Here is a 20,940-nt window from a genome sequence, read left to right as displayed (position 1 = left end):
CGGTTTGGGGTGACCCAAAAGGCAGGCTGGGGCATCTGCTGGCGCTTTATACTTTTTATCTAATCTCGCGAGTACAGGAGTCACTGTAGCTGGTGTTTCCATCACCTTTAGGCCTTCTTCCCAAATATGACTCACAATCGGCAAAGATCTAACCGATTTGCGATAGGTTTCTTTAAAATCATAAGAAACATTCAGCCTTATCCTCTTGCATGGAAAGAGCGAATCTTTTAGTGGCCCTTTCCATCAGGTTATGAAACCCCCCCCCCCCAATGTCCTCTGGTGGGGAATCCACGGGTTTCGGTGAAGGGGACGAAGGTGAAGGAATGAGAATCATCCCACTCCTTGCTAGGATCCGTAATCTCCTCATCCTCATGTTGCTCATGTTCCTCATCAGTAGTGTCGGGATCGCACTGAGGTCTTGATGGCGGAGACTTAGGCAGGGGCTCTGTCAAGATCTCTCTGTACCCGGTACAGAGAGTGGTTGAGGTGTAACGTCAGGGATTTCCTTAGACGTTTGAGGTGTAGGATATCTTTTCCTATAATCTTCCAGCATGGATTGAAGATCTTTCAGTAAAGAGGGCACACTTGTCATCTCTTCTCGTTGTTCCTGGTGGTGATGTTGTTGGGGATGACTTTGAAAATCCTCATACTCATCTTGCGAGTCTTCCTACTGATACTGCACCCTTAGTTGAGATGGGGTACTAGCATTTCCAAAAGGACCACCACCATCCGAATCTTCCTGCTCCAGAAGGTGAGAAGGAACCAATGGTGATACCTTACTTGGCGACATAACTTCTGGGGTTATTGTTCTTTTCCAGGCCAAAAAACGCTTCTTTTGAGTTTTTTCCCTCGTCGACGAGCCCGTCGACGAGATCCGTCGTCGTCGATGAAATCATAACCGTCGATGCTATCGGCGCCGTTGTTGTCACCGTCGACGGTCCCATGATCGTCGTCGACGCGAACATAGTCATGGTTGTCACTGCCTTCGTCGACGAAGGACTCGTCGTCGATATCGTCGTCGACACAGTCGACGGCGGAAGCATCGAAGGTGATACAGCTTTTACCTCAGTTTTCGTCGAAAACTATGGTGTTTTCGTCGACGATGTTCTCCTAGTCGACGATGCAGATTTTTTCACCTCAGAAGGTGTAGAAAAAGATTTCTTGATGGTAATTTTTACCTTTGGAGAAGATTTTGACGGCTCTGATGTAGTTGTCTTAGCCTGTTTCTCCTCTGAAGCATGACCCTTCCTCTTCTTAGACTTTCCTGAAGGAGATTTTGAGGGACTGCAACCCGAAGACCCTGGTGTGGTCTTTTTAGGGGGGGTTTTCAGGCACTCTCACCCGAGGTATGAGCCTGTGGAGATCTGCTCCTCTTTTGAGATCTCCTGGATGATGCAGACTCCTCCTCGCTGTCACTTGAGAGGATCTCCTTCCTGGCATTAACCTTCTGGAGAGTGAAAAAATTAAGAGAGAAGACCCCACAGGTTCCAGGGAACAGGGTACTTGTAACACTGAAAGTCAAAAGGGCTATCCCTGGAAAGAATTGTAGACAAAGGAACTATTACCAGAACTCTTATTACATTCACTCACCACAAGCACTAAATGTGTCAACTAAATCACTGGTCACAAACTAGATCATAACGTTTACAGTCTATTTTATTAAAAATATATTCGTTAAAAATTCAGTAAGAATTCTGTTTGAATCTACTGAATAAATCAATTTAGAGACATCTCATAGTATAAAAGAATTATTTTTAAAAAGAAAAACATAATACAGTTTCATATGTAAAATATAGAAAGGAGACAATGCATATATGTAACACATTAAAAATAGAGAACAAAATACATTTTCTTAGTCCACAAGAGTAATCATACAGTATATCACAAATCAATAAAGAAGAACAAACAACATAACCCCTTAATTTCAATAAAGCACTTGGTATTGCTACGGATTAGTCGATTCAAAAACCTTTACATAAATACTTGGACCGCAGTCAACCATAGCAAGAACATTGACTGTGGGTCGACAAAATTAAGGATAATATTGACAGCGAGTAATTTACGTCAACAAAGGTGCCCATACACTACCACCAGACACTACAGCGACGTCAATGGTAGGTCACAGGCGTCAAGAATGCTACCATACATGCCCACCGTCAACTATGTCGATGCAGGTTACCGTCCTCAAGAAGGTGGGCTTGGACGGCATGGTGCCGACATGCCTTCTTCGAGAGGAAAGAAGCATATAAATTCTTCATGAGTGGGCAGAGGGCGAGGCCATGGACGTCACGGAGAGGCAGCCTCGTGGACTATTGAATTGCTGATTGTGAGGAGGTAGTCGAGGCAGTGTTGTCAGCCCTGAGCTTTGCCACTGACATACCTTAAGAGGACATTGAGCGGAAAAAACTCCAGGTGAAGAGCAGGAGATATATCCTTATAGATATAACTTCCTGAGGCGATAGCTTTCACATTATGAACTGTCCCCAGTGTGTGTAGGGGGGGGGGGGGGGGAGGGGGGGAGGGGGCAGGGTGAGAGGGAGGGAGAGAGAGTTAGAGAGTGCGTGTATTTTTTTAGGGCTGCGTGAATGTGACCTTTGCAGAGGTCAAAGAAATGTTATTGTACTATTCTGTTTCGAAAACTAAGAAAGCAGTCTTCCTTAGTTGAATCTTAGTGGGATATCACAAAAAAAGAATGTGTTCTCACGCTAGTCATAGGTCAAAAGGCCCTTTTTTGTTGGCGTTTCAGGCATTGCAAAAGCAAACAAACAAAAAAAGAGGTTTTGCTATACCAGATGACAGATGGCTGAGCAGAGAGCTCAGAGAGACTCCCTGCACAGGACGCAAGGTAAAACAAGCATTTGCAATGCAAAAGGTCTAGCATTATTCAAGTTTGAGCTTTTTGGCATTGCTAAAGAATGCAACACCAATAGCTCCAACTTTAATAATGCGAGACCCATTGCATTGCAAATGCTTGTTAAACAATCCCTTGCTCGAAATTGTACATGGATTTTACTTTAAATGGTACCAATGTTTTTAACATTTTATTACTATTCCTTTTTATACATTTTATCAATAACGATCATTGTTTAATTGTTTTACGTGATTTTTTAATTATGTATTAAACCATTTTTATCTTAAATTTATTGGATGTTTTAAATTGTTCTTTTATGTCTGACATGCCGAAATAAAGATTGTGATGATGATCATGAAATTTAGCGGGTGGTCCCTCCGTCATGTGGACGGAGGCATTTACTTCATACCCACGAAGGAACCGTGAGCCGTCTGACAAGATATAAATAAGGCCCCAAGTCTCCAGAATCTTCAGCAAGAAAATAAATGTGCTCCGTCACCTACCCTATCAACCACCAGATGCATGGAGCCGTATTCAAGCTGCATCTCTTCACAGATGAGACATACTGTGATTGGGAAACAGCCCTTACACCTGCTAACCATTAGTAAAGTGCCTGGGATCCCCCTTAAAACACGGTCAGATTGACATTTCCCTTATTGGTATTTTTAATTTTCCTATAAGTCCCTACTATAGGACAAATGGTGTAGCCAGGGCATGTAAGTTAGATGGCACTAGTGGACACCAGCACTTATGGTGCTGTCCACAACAGTGGCAGTTCAAACATGGCTTCAGGCCTACCATTGTAGCCTGGCTTTAGTAGTGTAAAAATAGCAATTCAATCTGTCAAACTAAATCTTTTCGACAGGAGAAGACCCTATCTAAAAGATTACTAAGTTACCTATATCTAAACTTATCAGTTCATAAGGTAGGGTGCATGGTATTTGAACTAGGGATGGGCGGAACTCATGGAGTTGTACTCCGTGGAAGTATGCAGCATTTCATAAAAATATTGATTCCGCAGAGTTCCTTTCCGCCCACCCTACTCACAAATATATTCATGGCTGTCTGACGGAAGCATTTTAGTGTAACATACACCATGTTATAGTTTTCCACGTTCAATACCAAGGCTTTACCAACAAAAATAAAACACCTAGCAGGCTCCCTGAAAGACCAGACAGACATACTCCAACATCACAGTTGTCGTTATTGTCAACCACAGTCTTGCTGTCTTCAGGTCCTTTTCTTTTTGTAACCCACATAGTGCCCCAAATCAACCAGAAAGCAAGACACACTGCTTATTAAAAGATGAGCAGTAATCCAAATAATTGAATTAGGCTGACAAATACTTTGTATTTCCTTACTGGCTATTGTAGCACTAAAGTTCTTGTCACATGTTTCACTAATTAATTTTCCATAGAGCGCCTAGTGCTTGATTTTCCAGCCCCAAACCCATCTAGTACGTTGATGTGTTGATTTTAGCTAGGAAAATCAGCAGCTAAAATCTTAACCAAGGCCTCGAATTCCCTATAGATCAGCGAGAGAAGAAAACAAGTTACTTACCTGTAACTTCAGTTATCCAGTATTGGTATCTTTCATAGATTCACATGCCAGAATCATTCCCAATCGTCGAGGCGGGAGTCCCACGGTAAATAAAAAAGCAGTGCCAAAAGCACTTTGTAGTAGTAGGCCCTAGAAAAAGGCCTGAGGCCTATATTATAGTAGCCTATCTACATCATTATGCTAAAAGACCCAAAGTCTTTGCTCCAACCAATCAGCTCACAGCACCCTCTAGAACCTTCCCTGCAGAGCCAGCTCTCCTCAGATTTTCGTAGCACAAGTGGGAACAAGTATCCCAAACTTAGAGAACTGACTCTCCGGGGAGGAGGGTGGGTGCATGTGAATCTATGAAAGATACCAATACTGGATAACTGAAGTTACAGGTAAGTAACTTGTTTTCTTATCCAGTATTGGGGTATCTTTCATAGATTCACATGCCTGAATCAGAATAGCAAGCAGTAAGCCAGGCAAAGTCGGTTGCGGATGGTGGGAGACTTATTACAGTGCACCCCCATGAATGTATCGTCAACAACCAACAAACGCCTAGAGATTGATCTATTAATAAATCATGTTCAAGTTCAACATTGAAATTATGCATTTTCTTTCTGGAAAGAAATCTTAAGCATCATACAAAAATACACAACATGTTAGCATATGTCTGCATATTTAAAAACAATCTATTGAATTGCATGTACTTTATATGATATAAGTGAACATCAGTACCTGAACATACTCCTTATGGAAACAGGTGACGTAAAACAGCTTGGCCCACTGCCGCATCATGCTGATTTGCTGATTGCAGGCAGTAATGTCTTGTAAACGTGTGGACATTCTTCCATGTCGCAGCACGGCAAATGTTCTCAAGCGTCACTCCTGCAAACAAAGCCGCAGACGCTGCTACAGCTCTTGTGGAGTGAGATCGAACAGATCTTGTCAATGGTCAATTAGCCTTGACATGGCAGAATTGAATAGCGGATGCGATCCATCTTGAAATCGTGGCTTTAGTAACCGCTTTCCCCAATGTAGTCTGGCCATAAGCTACAAACAGTTGATCTGATTTTCTCAAAGTCTTGGTTCTCTGAAGATAGAATTTTAAGCATCGTTTGATGTCCAAAGAATGCAAAGTCTTTTCAGCCGGGGTTGACGGGTTTGGAAAGAAAACTTTCAGCTTGACAGGTTCATTTCGATGAAACTGGGAAGGCACTTTCGGTATGAACGTTGGATTCGTTCGCAAAGTGACATAGTCCTGGGAGAAATGTAAAAAGGGCTCCTTTATAGTGAAAGCTTGAATTTCTCCCACTCTTCTTGCGGAAGTTAGCGCCAGTAATAAAGCAATCTTCCATGTCAAGAACTTTAGGTCGGCTCTATGGATAGGCTCGAACGGATGCTTCATCAGCTGTAATAGAACCGTGTTGAGCTCCCATTCCGGTGGTGAGGGCTTCACTGGGGGATAAGCCCGGAACAGACCCCTCATAAATTGCTTGATTAGCGATGAAGAGCAGAGTGATTGAGTGTTAGTCATCTTTCTGTACCTGGATAAGGCCGCTAAGTGGACCTTTATTGATGAAAACAAAAGACCAGATTGCGCTAAATGCAATAAATAGGGTAATATCTTTTCTGCCGGCGCCTCTATAGGGTGTAAAGCACTAGAGATGCACCATGCGCAAAAACGCTTCCACTTGAGACGATAAGTTTTTAATGTACTCTGGGCTCTTGCCTTCTCTAAAATGTCTCGGCAGTCCTGAGGAATTTGAAGATGTTCGAATTCTAGGAAGTTAGGAGCCATGCGTGCAATTTCAGCGATTGAGGATCTGGGTGAAGTACCTGACCCTCGTTGCGTGACAGTAACTTCGGAGTTACACGCAGTTTGATCGGTGGTTCCTGTGAAAGTAGCATGAGTTCCTGAAACCAATACTGGCGAGGCCACTTGGGAGCAATGAGGAGAAGGCGACAACTCTCCATTTTCATTTTGCGCACCACTCGTGGAATCAGAGGGATCGGAGGAAAAGCGTATGCATAGGTCCCGGACCATCGTATCGAAAGGGCATTCCCCCTTGACCCCTGTTGAGGATATCTGCTGGCGTAGTACCGGCATTTCTTGTTCTGTTGGGTCGCAAATAGGTCCAACCTGGGTTTGCCCCATCTCTGAAACACATAGTTCAACTGGTCGTTGTCCAGTTCCCACTCGTGGCAATCTGACAATGTTCTGCTCAGTTTGTCTGCCAAGGTGTTGTAGAGGCCTCTGACGTGCTCCATTTGAGAGTTATGTTGTGAACTGTTAACCATTGCCATAACTCTTGGGCTTGTTTGGATAAAGTTGCTGATCTCGTTCCTCCCTGCTTGTTGATATAAAACATGCTTGTGGTGTTGTCCGTTCTGACTAGAACCGAGGATCCTACTATCCTGGGGAGGAACGCTTGAAGAGACAGACAAATTGCTTTCAACTCTAGACTGTTGATGTGGCATTTCTTGTGTTGTTGAGACCATTTCCCTTGCACTTGCAGGTCCTGGAGATGACCACCCCAGCCCTCCATGGACGCATCCGTCGTCAGAATAAAATCCGGAGGATTCTGCAAGAAAGAGAGCCCCTGTTCCAGATTGCTGATCTGAGACCACCATTGGAGTGCATGCACCATCCTGTTGGTGATTGTGATGGTGTCCTCGAATGAACCCGTCGCTTGATGCCATCGACAGTTTAGCTCCTCTTGCAGTGGCCGCATCTTTAGACGCGCCAATGGAATGAGGTTGATGGCTGAAGAACACATCCCCAGAAGTGATGCAAATAGGCGAACTGAAAGTGACCTTCTTGCCAGTTTTTTGGCCAACGCCTGCAGTCAGAGCTGTCTCTCTCAAGATAAGGATGCCTTGCATTCCACTGTGTCCAAGCAAGCTCCTAGGAACAACAGGTTTCGTTTTGGATCCATTTGAGATTTGGTTTTGTTGATTGTGAGGCCTAGCGATGCGAAGAGATTGCGGCATACTGTAATGTCGGATCTTACTTTGGCTTCTGATGGACCTTTGACTAGCCAGTCGTCCAAATACGGGAAGACCTGCACTTTTGCTGCCCGAAGAGCTGCTGCCACAGGGGCCAGGCACTTCGTGAAAATCCTTGGGGCCGACTTGAGGCCAAATGGGAGAACTTTGAATTGATAATGGGTGCCGGCCACAGTGAAAAGGAGGTACTTCCGATGGTTTGGGTGGATTGGGATGTGGAAGTATGCGTCTTCCATGTCCAAGGAAGCCATGTAATCTCCCTCGTTGAGGCAACTGAGAATGTCCGAGAGGGTGACCATTCGAAATACCTGCTTCTTGAGATATTTGTTCAGATTGCGTAGGTCTAGGATCGGTCGCCATTCCCCTGTTTTCTTTTTTATGAGGAAAAAACAGGAATAAAAACCTGCCCCTCTCTGATGATTTGGAACTTTCTCTATTGCGTTTTTGAGAAGCATAGCTTGCACTTCCTTGAACAATAAGTGAAGACGAGGGGGAGGGGGACCCCTGGGCGGAGTTGGTGGAGGTTTGGTGATGAACTCTAGGGTGTGACCATGTTGGATCAAGTCTAACACCCACCGATCCGTTGTTATATTCTGCCATTGCTGTTGGAAAGCAGATATCTTCGCGCCCACTGGAAGGTAAGGGGTTGTAGGTGGCGCCCAATTGCTCTCACTGTTTCTTGTGACTGTCTCGTCCTTGGTTGTTTGCGCGCTTTCTTCCTCCTTGACGAGAGAAACCAGCCGATCCAGATTGTCTATAAGAGGACTGATAGTTTTGGCGGTATTGTTGTTGATATTGCCTGCCTTGCTGGTAATAACTTCCCCATGACTAATAACCTCGTCCTCTAGCTCCTCTGAACGATCCTCTTTTATATTGCAATGATCCTAAAGACTTTGCAGTATCTGTGTCAGTTTTAATCGTTTGGAGAGCCTCATCGACATGCTTCCCAAAGAGGGACTCTCCGTCATATGCCATGTCCAGTATTTTCAATTGAACCTCCGGACGAAATGTAGTGGCTTTTAACCACCCTTGACGTCTCAGGACAGCTGCCCCAGCCAACTGCCTGAAATTCGTATTTGCCATATCTAGAGCGCAGTCAATGGATTCTTCTGCTGCCCGCTCTCCTTCCATTAGAACTTTCCTGGCTTCTTGTCTTTTGTCCTCTGGCAACAGCTCTATGAAGCTAGCCATCTCTGACAACATTTGGCGATCGTTGCGCCCAATAATCGCCATTGAATTTGCTATCCTGATGGATGCTGCAGCCATAGTGGAAAACTTCTTCCCAATAAGGTCTAATCGTCGCCCCTCTTTATCTGGTGGAGTAGAAATAGGGGTAGCAGGGTTCTTTTTAACCTTTGTTGCGCCGCCTGAGAGATTACCGAATCCAGGCGTGGATGACCAATAAGGCACGCCGGACTAGAGAGCGGAGCACGATATTTCTTTTCTATTCTGGGTAACACAGCAGGCACAGATGCAGGGTTTTTCATTATTTTTATGCCTTCCTTCCAAATATACTCAATCATGGGAATGGCTCTAGATATCTTTCTTGTTTCCTCTTTAAAGTCATGGAGAAAACACTCCGTTTGCTCCACTGTAACCGGGAGCTTAAACCTGGTTGATGCCCTCTGCATCAGGTTGTGAAAACCACCTACATCTTCAGGCGGTGAATCTGAAGGTTGTGGAGTTGGAGGGGACGGCATGGGTATAACATATTCATCCCATGGGTCTGATGAAGGTATGTTAGGCAACTCTCCATCTTCTACCTCCTCTTCTGATGACGTATTCGGAGTTTGTGGAGGCAAGACCGGTTGCGGAGTTTCCACAATTGGAGAAACCGGTGGATGTTGTTGAGGAGGAACTGCAGTATCAGATGGAGGTACTTGCGGTGGAAAACGCTGCTTGTAATCCGCCAGCATAGCCTGTAAGTCTTGTATCAAATTAGGCGGCAACTGAGTGACTTCCGGGACTCTAGGCCGTCTCTGATGTTCCAGTGAATGAGGCACTATGATATCCTCCTGGTAGTAGTGTTCAGCGTAGGAATCGTCTTCATCATCATCTTGGCACTTGATGACAAGCTCGGATGGGTGGCGTGCCACACCAAAAGCACCCTCATCATCATCATCATCATCATCTTCAAAGTCATCTTCTTCATCATCAGCATAAGTTTCTAGAAGATGAGAAGGCATAAGTGGTGATATATATGAACCCTGTTGTCTCTTATAGGACACGAGTTGAAAGTTCTTTGTCGCTATTGGCGTACAAAAGGCCTGATTCCCAGTGGTAGGTCTTAGTAAAGCTGATCCCATCGATCTTGATGGCCCCGGTGACCAAGGTGCATCCGCCTGCTGAAAGGATGCCGTCGTCGACGGGTTTATCGTCGACGAGATCGACGACGAGGGCATCGTCGACGATAGACTTGCCGTCGACGGGACCGTCGTTGATGGGCTCGACGTCAACGGGACAGTCGTCAATGGGCTCGACGTCGATGGAGCCACCGTCGACGGGACGGTCGTCGACGGGGTAACTGAAGACGGGCTCGTCGTCGACGGGATAGACGTCGATGCTTTCATCGGCGATGAGGCAGTCGTCGCCGGCGGCGTCGACGGGCTCTTCTTGGATGACGAATTTTTCGACGATGATGGCGTCTTCGTCGACGAGTCGTCCACGAGAGTTCTTTTGTCACAATACAAATTTTTGTAGACACAATCGGAGTAGTAACAGATGTAGTGGATATCATATCCATAGAAGAAGAGGTTGAAGTAGAGACAGTGGTCACTGGAGAAGAGACAGTAGAAGTCTTACTCACAGTTTTCTTTGCCGGATCGTTGGTGGCTGAGGCTCCAGAGACAGAATGTTTAGATCTCTGTGAAGAGCCTGAAGTAGAGTGGGAGGTCTTAGCATGCTTTCTCCCCTCACTTGTCTTATCCTCTTGAGACCTTGCCCTCTTGCTAGAGGTAGAGGCTCTGTCGTCATCATCCGTGGAAGAGGATTTAAGCCACAAAAGGACTCTGGCCTCCCTATCCCTTAAGGTCTTGGAAGGGAAGGTAAGGCAGATCTTATAGCTTTTTGCCTCATGCTTGGGATACAGGCAATAAATGCAGTCCTTGTGCTGGTCATCCACATGGACCCTCTTCTTCTCGCATGTTCTGCAGGGTCTAAACAAGGCCTTCTTGTCAGACATCTTGAAGCTCTGAAGAAAAAACGGAGTCAAGACTCAGGGAGACTCCCTTCCACACGACGTGCGGTGAAAATCTGAGGAGAGCTGGCTCTGCAGGGAAGGTTCTAGAGGGTGCTGTGAGCTGATTGGTTGGAGCAAAGACTTTGGGTCTTTTAGCATAATGATGTAGATAGGCTACTATAATATAGGCCTCAGGCCTTTTTCTAGGGCCTACTACTACAAAGTGCTTTTGGCACTGCTTTTTTATTTACCGTGGGACTCCCGCCTCGACGACGGGGAATGATTCATGCATGTGAATCTATGAAAGATACCCCAATACTGGATAACAGGGAGCTGCCCGGAGATGAGGCAACTATGAAAAATATCGACCAGCTGCTCCCGAGCAACATTTTAAAAAAGCTCTCTTAACAGCAAGTGTTTACCCAAGCTAGGACGACCTGCAGGCTTGGGGGGCTGGGGGGGGGACCCGACACTTATGATTTCTCCTTCTGTGGCCACTGACCTGCGATCACTTCTTACTGCATGTCAAAGGTTTGGGGATGGCAGTAGCTTTGGTCTTTTTTAATCATTTGTACTGCGGTTATTCCACTGAAAACAATAAAAGAGGTATTTAAAAAAAGTGTTTAACCAACCTTAATGAATACTCTAGAGCACTCTATATACACAGAATCAAAAACCCTAGATGGAGATTCTGAATCTTGGCCCGGAAAATTAACATTCACAGCCGCTTCTCTTAAAACCGACTGATACGAATGTGCATTGACATTCTTTGGCAAGCTGTACAGACACATTTCTAAACCGAGCAACAGGTAATTGTTCTAGCACTGGGGGTGGGAGCGTTGATCTGAAATCACCTTTGTCTGGTACAGAGTGCATCTACCTCTGAACACCCCTCTGGCAATGGCGGCAACTGACAGAAACAAGCATTTCCAATGCATTAGGTCTCGCATTAGGAAAGTGTGAGCTATTGGGATTGTAAATGACATTTTTTTAATATGTGCTGGCTTTGAAAATACATAAATTAATAGCATTGTTATTCACAAAGCCAATAGCTTACACTTTCCTAACGCGAGTCCTATTGGCTATCGCAATGCTTGTTGGTAGCAAGCAAGGACAGTGCTGTTGTGGTGCTGAGTGATGATGTGGTTGGGCTGAGTGATGTGGTGGTGCCCCCGAGCAATGTGGTGGTGCCCCCCAGCAATGTGGTGGTGCCCCCCAGCAATGTGGTGGTGCCCCCCAGCAATGTGGGGGTGCCCCCCAGCAATGTGGTGGTGCCCCCCCAGCAATGTGGTGGTGCCCCCCCCCCAGCAATGTGGTGGTGCCCCCCCCCCCAGCAATGTGGTGGTGCCCCCCAGAAATGTGGTGGTGCCCCCCAGAAATGTGGTGGTGTCCCCCACCAACGTGGTGGCGCCCCCGAGCAACGTGGTGGTGCCCCTGAGTGATGTGGTGGTGCCCCTGAGTTGTGTCCCTTAGTGGTGGAGGGTGGAGTTGGAGGGTGGAGTTGGAGGGCGGAGTTGGAGGGTGGAGTTGGAGGGAGAGCAAGGAGTAACAAAAAGAGCGTGGGTGCGAGAGCGAGAAAGAGACGTAGAGAGAGGGGTAGGAGGAGAAAAAAAGTAACACGAGTGGTGCGCACGTAGAAAGGGAAAAAACTGAGTTAAAATCACCTGGCGACTGCTTATATTTTTCAATATTCAGCATTGAAAGGGAAAGTAGGTTAGCGAGAGGGATGTTACAGGGAGAGTGAGGGAGAGCACGAGAATGAGAGAGAACTACAGGGGAGGAATGGAGATAAAGAGAGCAAGGAGTAACAGAAAGAGCGTGGGTGCAACAGCGAGATAGAGAAGTGAGGAGAGGAGCTTTTAGTGAGGGGCAAAAGGCCCACTGGTGAGCTTTAGGTAATGCATGGCGAGTGTAGGGCTAAAAGAACAAGATAGCGGGGAGCGCATTCCTTTCAAGTCTGATGGGGGGGAGCAAAAGGCGAGGCACATGCACTGGCCATAATCTGCATTCCAAAGCCCTCTGGCATCAAAGGAAGGGTGGAAGGGAACGAACATATGGGGTGTGAGCGATAACGAAAAAAAGAGGGGGAGCAGGAAGTGAGGCCAAGCGCGCGCTGGCGAAAGCAGTCCAGATGCCAGCTTCGCGTTTGAATGCCTCACATGCACTGGCCATAATCCGCATTCCAAAGCCCTCTTGTTAGGCTTTCCTGGAGCCCCTACATAATTTCTCGCAGGAGCAATGTGCAAGCACATTGGCTACAGCGAGACCTAAAATTTAGGGTATCCACCTCTGTAGGGAGTGTGCTAAAGGTTGCGGTTGCCTGATTGGTTAAAGCTTCAGTTTGGCGTTTGATAATGATTTCAATACATGTCTGTACTGTTACTGTTAGATGGTCAAATGTGATTTTATTCGTACTCATACAGTTAATAAAACAAAATCTTTATTGCAAAAAAAAAAAACTTCAGTTTTGTCTTTTTTTTTAAAAAAGACATAGATAAGCTTCTAAACTGACATTTCATTGCCTTTATGCCCTATGATAGTGGTACATACTGCTTTATTATGGTAACCAGTCATTATTTGGTTCTTAGAGGAAGAAAACTGACTCAAGAACACAGCAAGCAGGGTAGGTGTTGTGGAGGAGTCTGAGTGGAGGAAACAAAACCTGGCAGAAAGTTTAGGAGATTAAGCATAAGTATGAACTACAGGAGAAGAGATAAAGGGTAAGGGTAAGTAAATTCTTTATTGCTTGGTTAGTTAAAACAGTTACAATATATAACATTCTACGACGTTTAAAACAACTTTTAAGAAATAGGGAAGGAATAGCAAGTAGCAACAGGGAAGGGGAGGAGAATTTTAAAAAACGAGGATAAAACTATGTTACAAAAAGGCGGCCACTGATTTCAGTGGGCTTTGCTAGAGCACGAGTTGTTATTCAAACAGTGTTCTTAGCTCTCGACGAAGGTCGGTTCGATGGCTGTGGGCCTCGTTTTTTTTCACAAAGCTGTCCAGAAATTTTACTGATCGGCAGATCAGTTGTGGGTCCGCTGAACATAGAATCTGGACAATCGCAGATCGACAGGTGCGGACTCCTTGCTCGTTGAGTTTGTCTTTCAGCCAGTGCCTTCGATCTTGATACATTGCAGGACAGATACAGACTATGTGCATAATGTCTTGTTTACCTGCGCCACAAAGATCGCATTCCGTTGTTTCTTGCGTTCTCCATTTAGGTTGGTCTAGTTTTGTGGGCAGAATGCCCATCCGTAAAAGGAGAAATTTACGTTTAAGTGTCAGTGAGAATGCGGTGTCTAGGTAAACTGCTGGAGCGAGTCTTGTGTAAGATTTAATAGTCATCCAAGCGTGGGTTCGGGTGCTAAAAGTTATTTTGTCAGTAAGAAACGAATGTTTCTTAGCGATCCTTTTAATCACCTGGTTAAACGAAGGAACTGGCAGTTTTGTTTCCCACAAGGTTCCCAGCTCGGTTGCTTCTAGTGAAAGTTTTAGATACTTTGAGTAGTCAGAGTTCGGACTGGTCTGGATTGCTTCCCAGAGTGCGCCATACATTACGTTCTCCTTATTCATCCAGACATTGTACCAGAATTTGATGGCTTCATATTTTTTCAGCAAAACCTGAGATTGTAGTCCGAACTCAAGTCTAACTTGAGCTGGAGAAGAACTACTTGGTAACACAAAAACCCGTTTGAAGACTTTAGTTTGTATTTTGTCCAGGAGGGTGGCACTTTTTCCGTGGTGCAAGATGCTGCCGTATGCTATTGTGGGCAGTAATTTTGCTTTCATTGCAATTAGTAGAGGGGATACGAGAGGACCCTTTAGCTCGGTTGCCAGTCTGGCAAAGGCGTGCAATAGAGTTGCCCCCTTATTTTCTACGGCTTTAAAATGCTCTTGGAAGTTTAGGCGCTTATCTAGGTATACCCCCAAGTATTTATAGCTGTTCACGGCTTCCAGATGATCATTATTTATTTGGAAGATTGGCTGATTTTTGCGACGTCGTGTTATGAGCAGTGTCTTTGTTTTCCTGATGTTTATTGTTAGCAGGTTCCTTTTTGTATAACTGGACAGGTCGTGTAGCAGTCGTTGAAGGCCAATTCTTGTCTGGCTCAGCAGTACCACGTCGTCCGCGTATGATAGGTGCGTTAGACGAAGGGTACCTAGCCTGGGAGGATGTGCGTTGACCTTGTCTAAGGATTCTGTCAGGTCATTCAAACAAGTTAAATAAATGTGGAGCCAAGACGCAGCCTTGCTTTAGTCCATCATCGGTATAGATCTTCCTGGTCAAGTGGCGCCCGTTGTCGATTTTTACCTGCATCCACGTTCCGGTGTGTAGGTTGATAATGGGCAGAAGAATAGAGTCTGGTAGGCCCTGATGCTTTAGTTTTGCCCAAAGCGTTTGCCTATTGACGCGGTCAAAGGCCGCCTTAAAGTCCACAAAGCACGTGTAGAGCTCCTGGGAATTCTGTAGACTTTTTTCAGCGATCAGGCATAGGGCCATGGCGTTCGTCATTGTGCCCGTGCCATGGCGAAATCCAGTCTGGTTCGGAGGTATTTTACTGTTCATTTCAGACCATTCGATCAGATCAGCTAGTATCAAAGACGCATAGTATTTTGATTCTGCGTCGAGGAGGGCGATCAGGCGATAGTTGTTAGGATCCTTACGATCTCCTCCTTTATAGATAGGAGTTATGATCGCCCCCCTCCAGCTCTCGGGGATGCCGCCTATGTTGGTTACCGATCGAAACAGTAAGTTAAGCTTGTTAGCCCAGTACTGTGGATCCTCCTTATAGATGGCTTGCGGAACGCCGTTTGGACCTGGGGCGCTATCTTGTCGACTTTTCCTGATTATTTTTGCAATGCTTTGTACGTCAACTTGCCCGAGGCATAATGTAGTTGTTCCGGAAGCCTTTGCGCAGTTCCCTTGGTGAACTCGGGAGATGTCTTCCTGCTTGTAGTTTTCTGTTGTATCCGTGTACAGGGCTGTGGCTGTGCTCAAGTTGTTGATTGAGAATGTTTCCGTTATGTGTTTGGACCATTCAGACTCGGTTAGGCAGGCCATGCTTGTAGGTTGGGCTGTCCGATTTACGGAATTAATTTGTAGCCAGAAGGCCCGCGAGTCCGCTCTCTTTATATTATGCAGCAGTTTGGACCAGAACTCATTTTGGAGTTTTTGTTTTTCGATCCATAATAATTTCTTATATTGGGTCCTGGCCTTGCGTACTGCTGCCCAGACACTGGCGTGTTGGGTTTGGCCACGTGCTTGGTGCGTTAATTTATTCAGATGCCTTTTCAATTGTAGTACTGATCTATTAAGTACGATGTTAGATTTAAGAGGTAATCTTATTTTATTGGTTAAGTTTGTCCTTGGAAGTTGCTTCAAGTAGTTGTTCCAGGCGTCTGGACTCAGGGCGTTCTCTGTCAGGAACTCTTCTAGTAAGTTTTTAGCGTCATTTGCTATCCGAGGGAGAGATTCACTTGTCCACTTGAGCCGCTTCAGGTTGATTGTTGTTACATTACCTGGTAGCGTAGGAGCAGGTGTGAGTTTAGGTATGTCCGTCATGATCTCAAAGTGTTGTTTAGAGTGGTCGCTGTCCAGGGAGCAGATGATGTGAAAGTCTTGTATTCGGATAAGCAGGGGTAATGTGACAAATGTGTAATCCAGTACAGAGCAGGAGTTATGGCCTATGTAGGTCATGGAAGGGGGGTTGTCTTGGTTAGTTCTTCCGTTTAATGCTCTTAGGCCAAGATTTTCAAGGTCCCGCATGAGGTGTTTGCCCTCCTTGTCGGTCTTCCTCACCTGAGGGATCACCTGCGGCGGAACATTCCAGAGTTCATTTGCGGCGCTGATATTGGCCTCATCCTCCGGTTCTTGCAGAAGGTTTGAGTTGAAGTCACCCGTAAGAATTATCTCCCAGTCTGGGTGTTCCAAACGCGTATTTGAGATCACAGAAGTAATACGTTGGAACAATACTTTTTTGAGAGATTTTTTTGGGTGTGCGTAAATGTTTATTAGGATCAGCGTTCTGGTAGTGACCATTGTTGTGCTCTCTAGTTTTAAGATTTGCATATCCATGGTGGAGTCAGAAAGTTGAGTAGTTCTCATTTTTAGGGCTGTTGATATGTAGACAGAAAGACCCCCTCGGGCTCGCCCAAAACGCTGTAAGCGAGTCGCCCTTACGTGATAGCATAGACGGCCTGGGATGTCAATTGGATCAATTTGCCACGTTTCCTGTAACGCTATTATTGCGTATGGGTCCCAGGTGGCGGCTTTGCCGTTTTTGTTCACAATGTCTTTTGCGCCTGCGATGTACAGGAGAAGAGGAGTAAGGAAAATATGAATAAGGGGGAAAACCCTGAGGTGGAAAGACATCATTTAGAAAGGACCAGAGGGTTATGTGGAGAGTTGGGGTAGACTTAAGTGGGATGCAAGGGCAGGGAAAGATGAAGGGATGGAAAGCTTAAAACCAAGTGGTTAAAAGGGACGGTTGTTGTAAGGGTATAACAGTAGACTAATGTAGCAAGAATAAGGAGGAAAGTGAAGGGAGAACTTCGAGTGAGGAACCTCATGAAGAAATAAGTAGTAGTGTTCTTTGAAGGAGAGGTTTGGGTCATGGTGAATCTAATAGATTTGATGTTGTCCATCATCTACCTAGTGCTGTTGTTTAAGTTCTTGTCTGACACAAAATGCAGCTCAAAATAGGTAGTCTCATAAGAAGTCGGGTTGCCACAAATCAAGCAGGAAAATGGAAAGCAAAAGACAACTGAGCTTGTGGTGCAGAAATAAACCGAATTTGTACTGAAAGACTGCAAAAATCTATATAAATCGTTTTAGGCACGGGATTAAACTTCTGTTCCCCTAAAATCCAATGGTTCTTATCACATTGTCTGAACAAATACCATAACTCTACATATGCCTTCTAGACAGGATACTTTTCTGCAAGAATCCTATTGCTACCAAATCTGCAACATTAAAAAGAATTACATAGAGAAGGAGAAGACCAGAGCAATGCTTTGCCGAAGGGCTCCAGCAAATGCCTTTGAAAGCAATGTTTAAAGTGTGTATTACCTGTGCTGGGATCTCCCATTTCTTCAGGAAATCTTCTTTGGCTTTGGCGAGGAACTCCTTCACTGCAGAACAGAAACAAAATAATGCCAGTGTTACATGCGTCACAAGGGATGGCAGATGCTAACACAATGTACATGCTGCCGATACTCATTATGCTCCAGTCCCCTTTAGCTATACAATGGTCATATCAAACTCTACGCTTTAAAAGCAATGTTAGAAGGCCTTAAAATGTACCTTTATAGCACAACAGTGGTCTACAATACCCACGTGGTTGGGATTTCCTGTTTTCTATTTCCATTTGTTGTAAATACTGGTGGAGTTTTTACAGTGTTTTCTTGGTCTACAAAAATTGTAAAAATCAGTGGGTATAAGTTTACGCTTTTATGGTCTATAAAATCAGTGTAATGGTGGTCTTCCAGAGCTTATAAAGAATTTCCTTTTATAGCACTCTTTTATTTCTAGTGTCAATTGCTCTTTACTTTTTTCCCCACTTCTCCCTCTCTTCATTATAACCTTTCCTTGAACTTGGCTCGGCTGAGTAAAGACTTTCTACATTAGACAAGAAATATATATTGAGGGATGCTTGGTGTCACACTACCACGTTCTTTGAGGTACCAAGAAAGGAATGGGCTAATAACTGTATAATTGTCAGACCCGGACCTATTCCTGCTCTGCATGGTCACTCTAGAGAAGTCTGCAAAGGAATGTATATGCATATTGTTAGTTGTAGACCATTTGTAAACTACAATCACTGTTGCTACATGAAAAAGGAGCTCAGGATGTAAAGAAACTTCATGAGGGGTCACAAGCTCAGCAGGGGTTTCACACCTTACTTAGCTACCATTGCACTGGTTGCAGCATGCATTTGGAAAAGCAGAGCTTGCCTTTTCATGTTTTTGAGCTGTATTGTCTACATGGCTCCTCCTGTTTTTGAGCTGTAGTGTCTAGAGCTCATTCAATATTTTGGGGATTTTCTGACTGAAGATGTTCACCATAAGCGCCATAGTTTAAGCCAAACAGACAAAAAGACCCCTTCTGAACCTGTGCATTGGCACCAAAAAAGTCCCGATAAGGCAACTGATCCCTCTGTATAATTGAATCTGGCTCATATAGGCATGCTTTTAAGACTATCACGATGCAATATGAAGACCAGGGGTGCTTGATAGTCATTTATGGGAGGACATGGATTCTGGAGACATATATATGCACAACGATCTTTGTTAACCCAGTCCTAACACATGATCATTCAGAAAGCGAGGCTCTGTGCCCCCTCTCACGGAAGTTGGATGACATCATGTTGGGGCCCATAGTTGCCCCTAGCCTTGGCCTAAGACTAATCAGAGTTCAGCTGCAAAACTGTCGGCTACTACACAGAAACATGCAATTAACAGCGAGCTGAAGCTCCAAGCAATGCTCACAAAATGGGAGAAGGTGTAGGTCTTTGCCTATATTCACAATGGCATATTAGTGACTTACGAAGGGTGAATGGGTTATAGCGGGAGCATCCATCATAGGAAAGTGCTTAGAGGTAGGAACTACACCTGGACTGATTTAACATCAGAGGCCATCAAAGCATTACAATTACAGCAACATTCAGCGCTTTACAGTAACTATTAAAAAGCAAAAATTACCTTGGGTGGTGTTTTCTAGGTTACTATCAGTAAAACCAGATTCTCGAAATGTGATTATGGAAAAAATACTCTACAGTAACACTAGATGTACTAGACCATATGGCGTCCTTTAGTAATGCCCTTTAATTCGGAAACAACCAGCAAGAAAACTGGAACAACGGAAAACAATTCCTCTCCATAACCAACTTTCAGACCCCTTATGGCAATATTGTTCACTGGGGCTATGCAGTTCAAAATATGACGTCAGCCTTATACAAAGAGAATCTTTTTGATGTATTGCAGAAGTTACTACCACCAAAGTCCAAAGGAGTCGTTTGCTTCAGTCCAAACCGAAGCTTGTCAGAAGCACCCACATAGGGCATCACTCAGCAGAGAACAAGTACCATTATTACTGCAGATGTCCACCTTTTGTTACTTGCTTCCAGCGCCTCTCCGTTACAGCTATTAGAATTAAATGACCAAACAAAGATCTGTATTAGGAAATGGCTTAAACAGACCAGGTGTCTAGTGAACAGGTTTTTGTCCAGCCTAGGTGCACATCTCAAGATTAAGACTTGGAGAAAAAGAAACAGTCCATGTGGCAGTCTTTCACATCTCATAATGGAGGCCATGTGTCAAGAAAGTTACAGAGGCTGCCATGCACTGATGGGTGAGGTAAGAAATATGTAACTACAGTTTTTCAGCTTTTGTATCACGTTCTTGAATTGTTTCCAGCTGTCATTCTTTGATAATCAAAGATTAAACAGCAGCATTTACAGAACACTCATTTAACATTGCTTCGGCCATTGACTATATGCAGTCACTCCAACGCATTATGTGACAAACTGTGGTCAATGAGGTGAAAAGCCGCCGGAAAACGAATAAGAGGCATGTTAGCGAAGAATGCTGTAACAACTGCCATGCCTTTGTATGAATGGGCTCCCACTCACCTTCTCTATGGTCAGGCTGTCAATGATACAAGCTGTTATTCAGGAGGAACTGCCTTGTTTAGGCATTAGCTGTCCGCTAGAGGCAGTGGCAAAACAAACAGTTAATCCTATTGTTAGAAGCTTTTTGTTGTGTCCATGGAGAATTTTAGAGAACACTTGATGACAAAGAATGTAGGGTTATATTTCAGCTGTGCCATAAGAGTGTGGAAAAAACCTTGGACGTAAGTGAAGATGAAATTATTGCAGAACTTTAGGTATAAAGTGTGGTATAGTCTTCAAAATAACCTTGCATTCAGTGAATGTTTCTTTGACAGAGAAGGCCAAGATCTCACACACACCTAGCTAACGTAAGAACAAGGAGGACAGCCATCGTCTAAGAAAGAATCTGGAGAGACTGTAGGCTCAAAGGGTCTTTTCATGAGATCCTGTAATGAAGACTTATCGATGGATACTTGAGTTCTGCTCTGGCCAACAGCAGTTAGGAGAAGAGGATGGAAGAGCATAACGAAAAGAATCAACATTATTGTAACTCAGCCAAATGGAAGGCTTTCTCTCTCAAAATTGTAGGTTGTGAGTGGAAAGTTTTCTGGCTGCCTGAACAATCTCACTGCAGTGAAGTTGAAGGATGACAGAATTCTGAAGCAGTCTAGCTATTAAGTGTGGCGAGAATATAATAGATTAAGGCCTGTGAACGAGAACCGCCTGGCCCCTAGCGTTTGGTCACT

General features: G+C 44.7%; 1 protein-coding gene across 4 annotated transcripts in view; it reads right to left on the bottom strand.

Annotated features, from left to right (window-relative positions):
- Positions 1-20,940, bottom strand: part of LOC147748392 (cAMP-dependent protein kinase catalytic subunit alpha) — a 1,196,191-nt gene that overhangs the window by 635,278 nt on the left and 539,973 nt on the right. For all 4 annotated transcript variants that reach the window (XM_086961155.1, XM_086961164.1, XM_086961147.1 and 1 more), the window contains one exon: positions 17,656-17,717. In XM_086961155.1, the coding sequence (XP_086817281.1) occupies positions 17,656-17,717 (62 nt within the window). The remainder of the gene's footprint in view (positions 1-17,655; positions 17,718-20,940) is intronic.

The sequence above is a fragment of the Lissotriton vulgaris genome, chromosome 1_1 (genome assembly GCF_964263255.1).
Source record: "Lissotriton vulgaris chromosome 1_1, aLisVul1.2, whole genome shotgun sequence".
NCBI classification, from domain to species: Eukaryota; Metazoa; Chordata; class Amphibia; order Caudata; family Salamandridae; genus Lissotriton; species Lissotriton vulgaris.
Note: the sequence above shows the minus strand (reverse complement) of the source record. Positions and strands in the feature narration are given on the sequence as shown.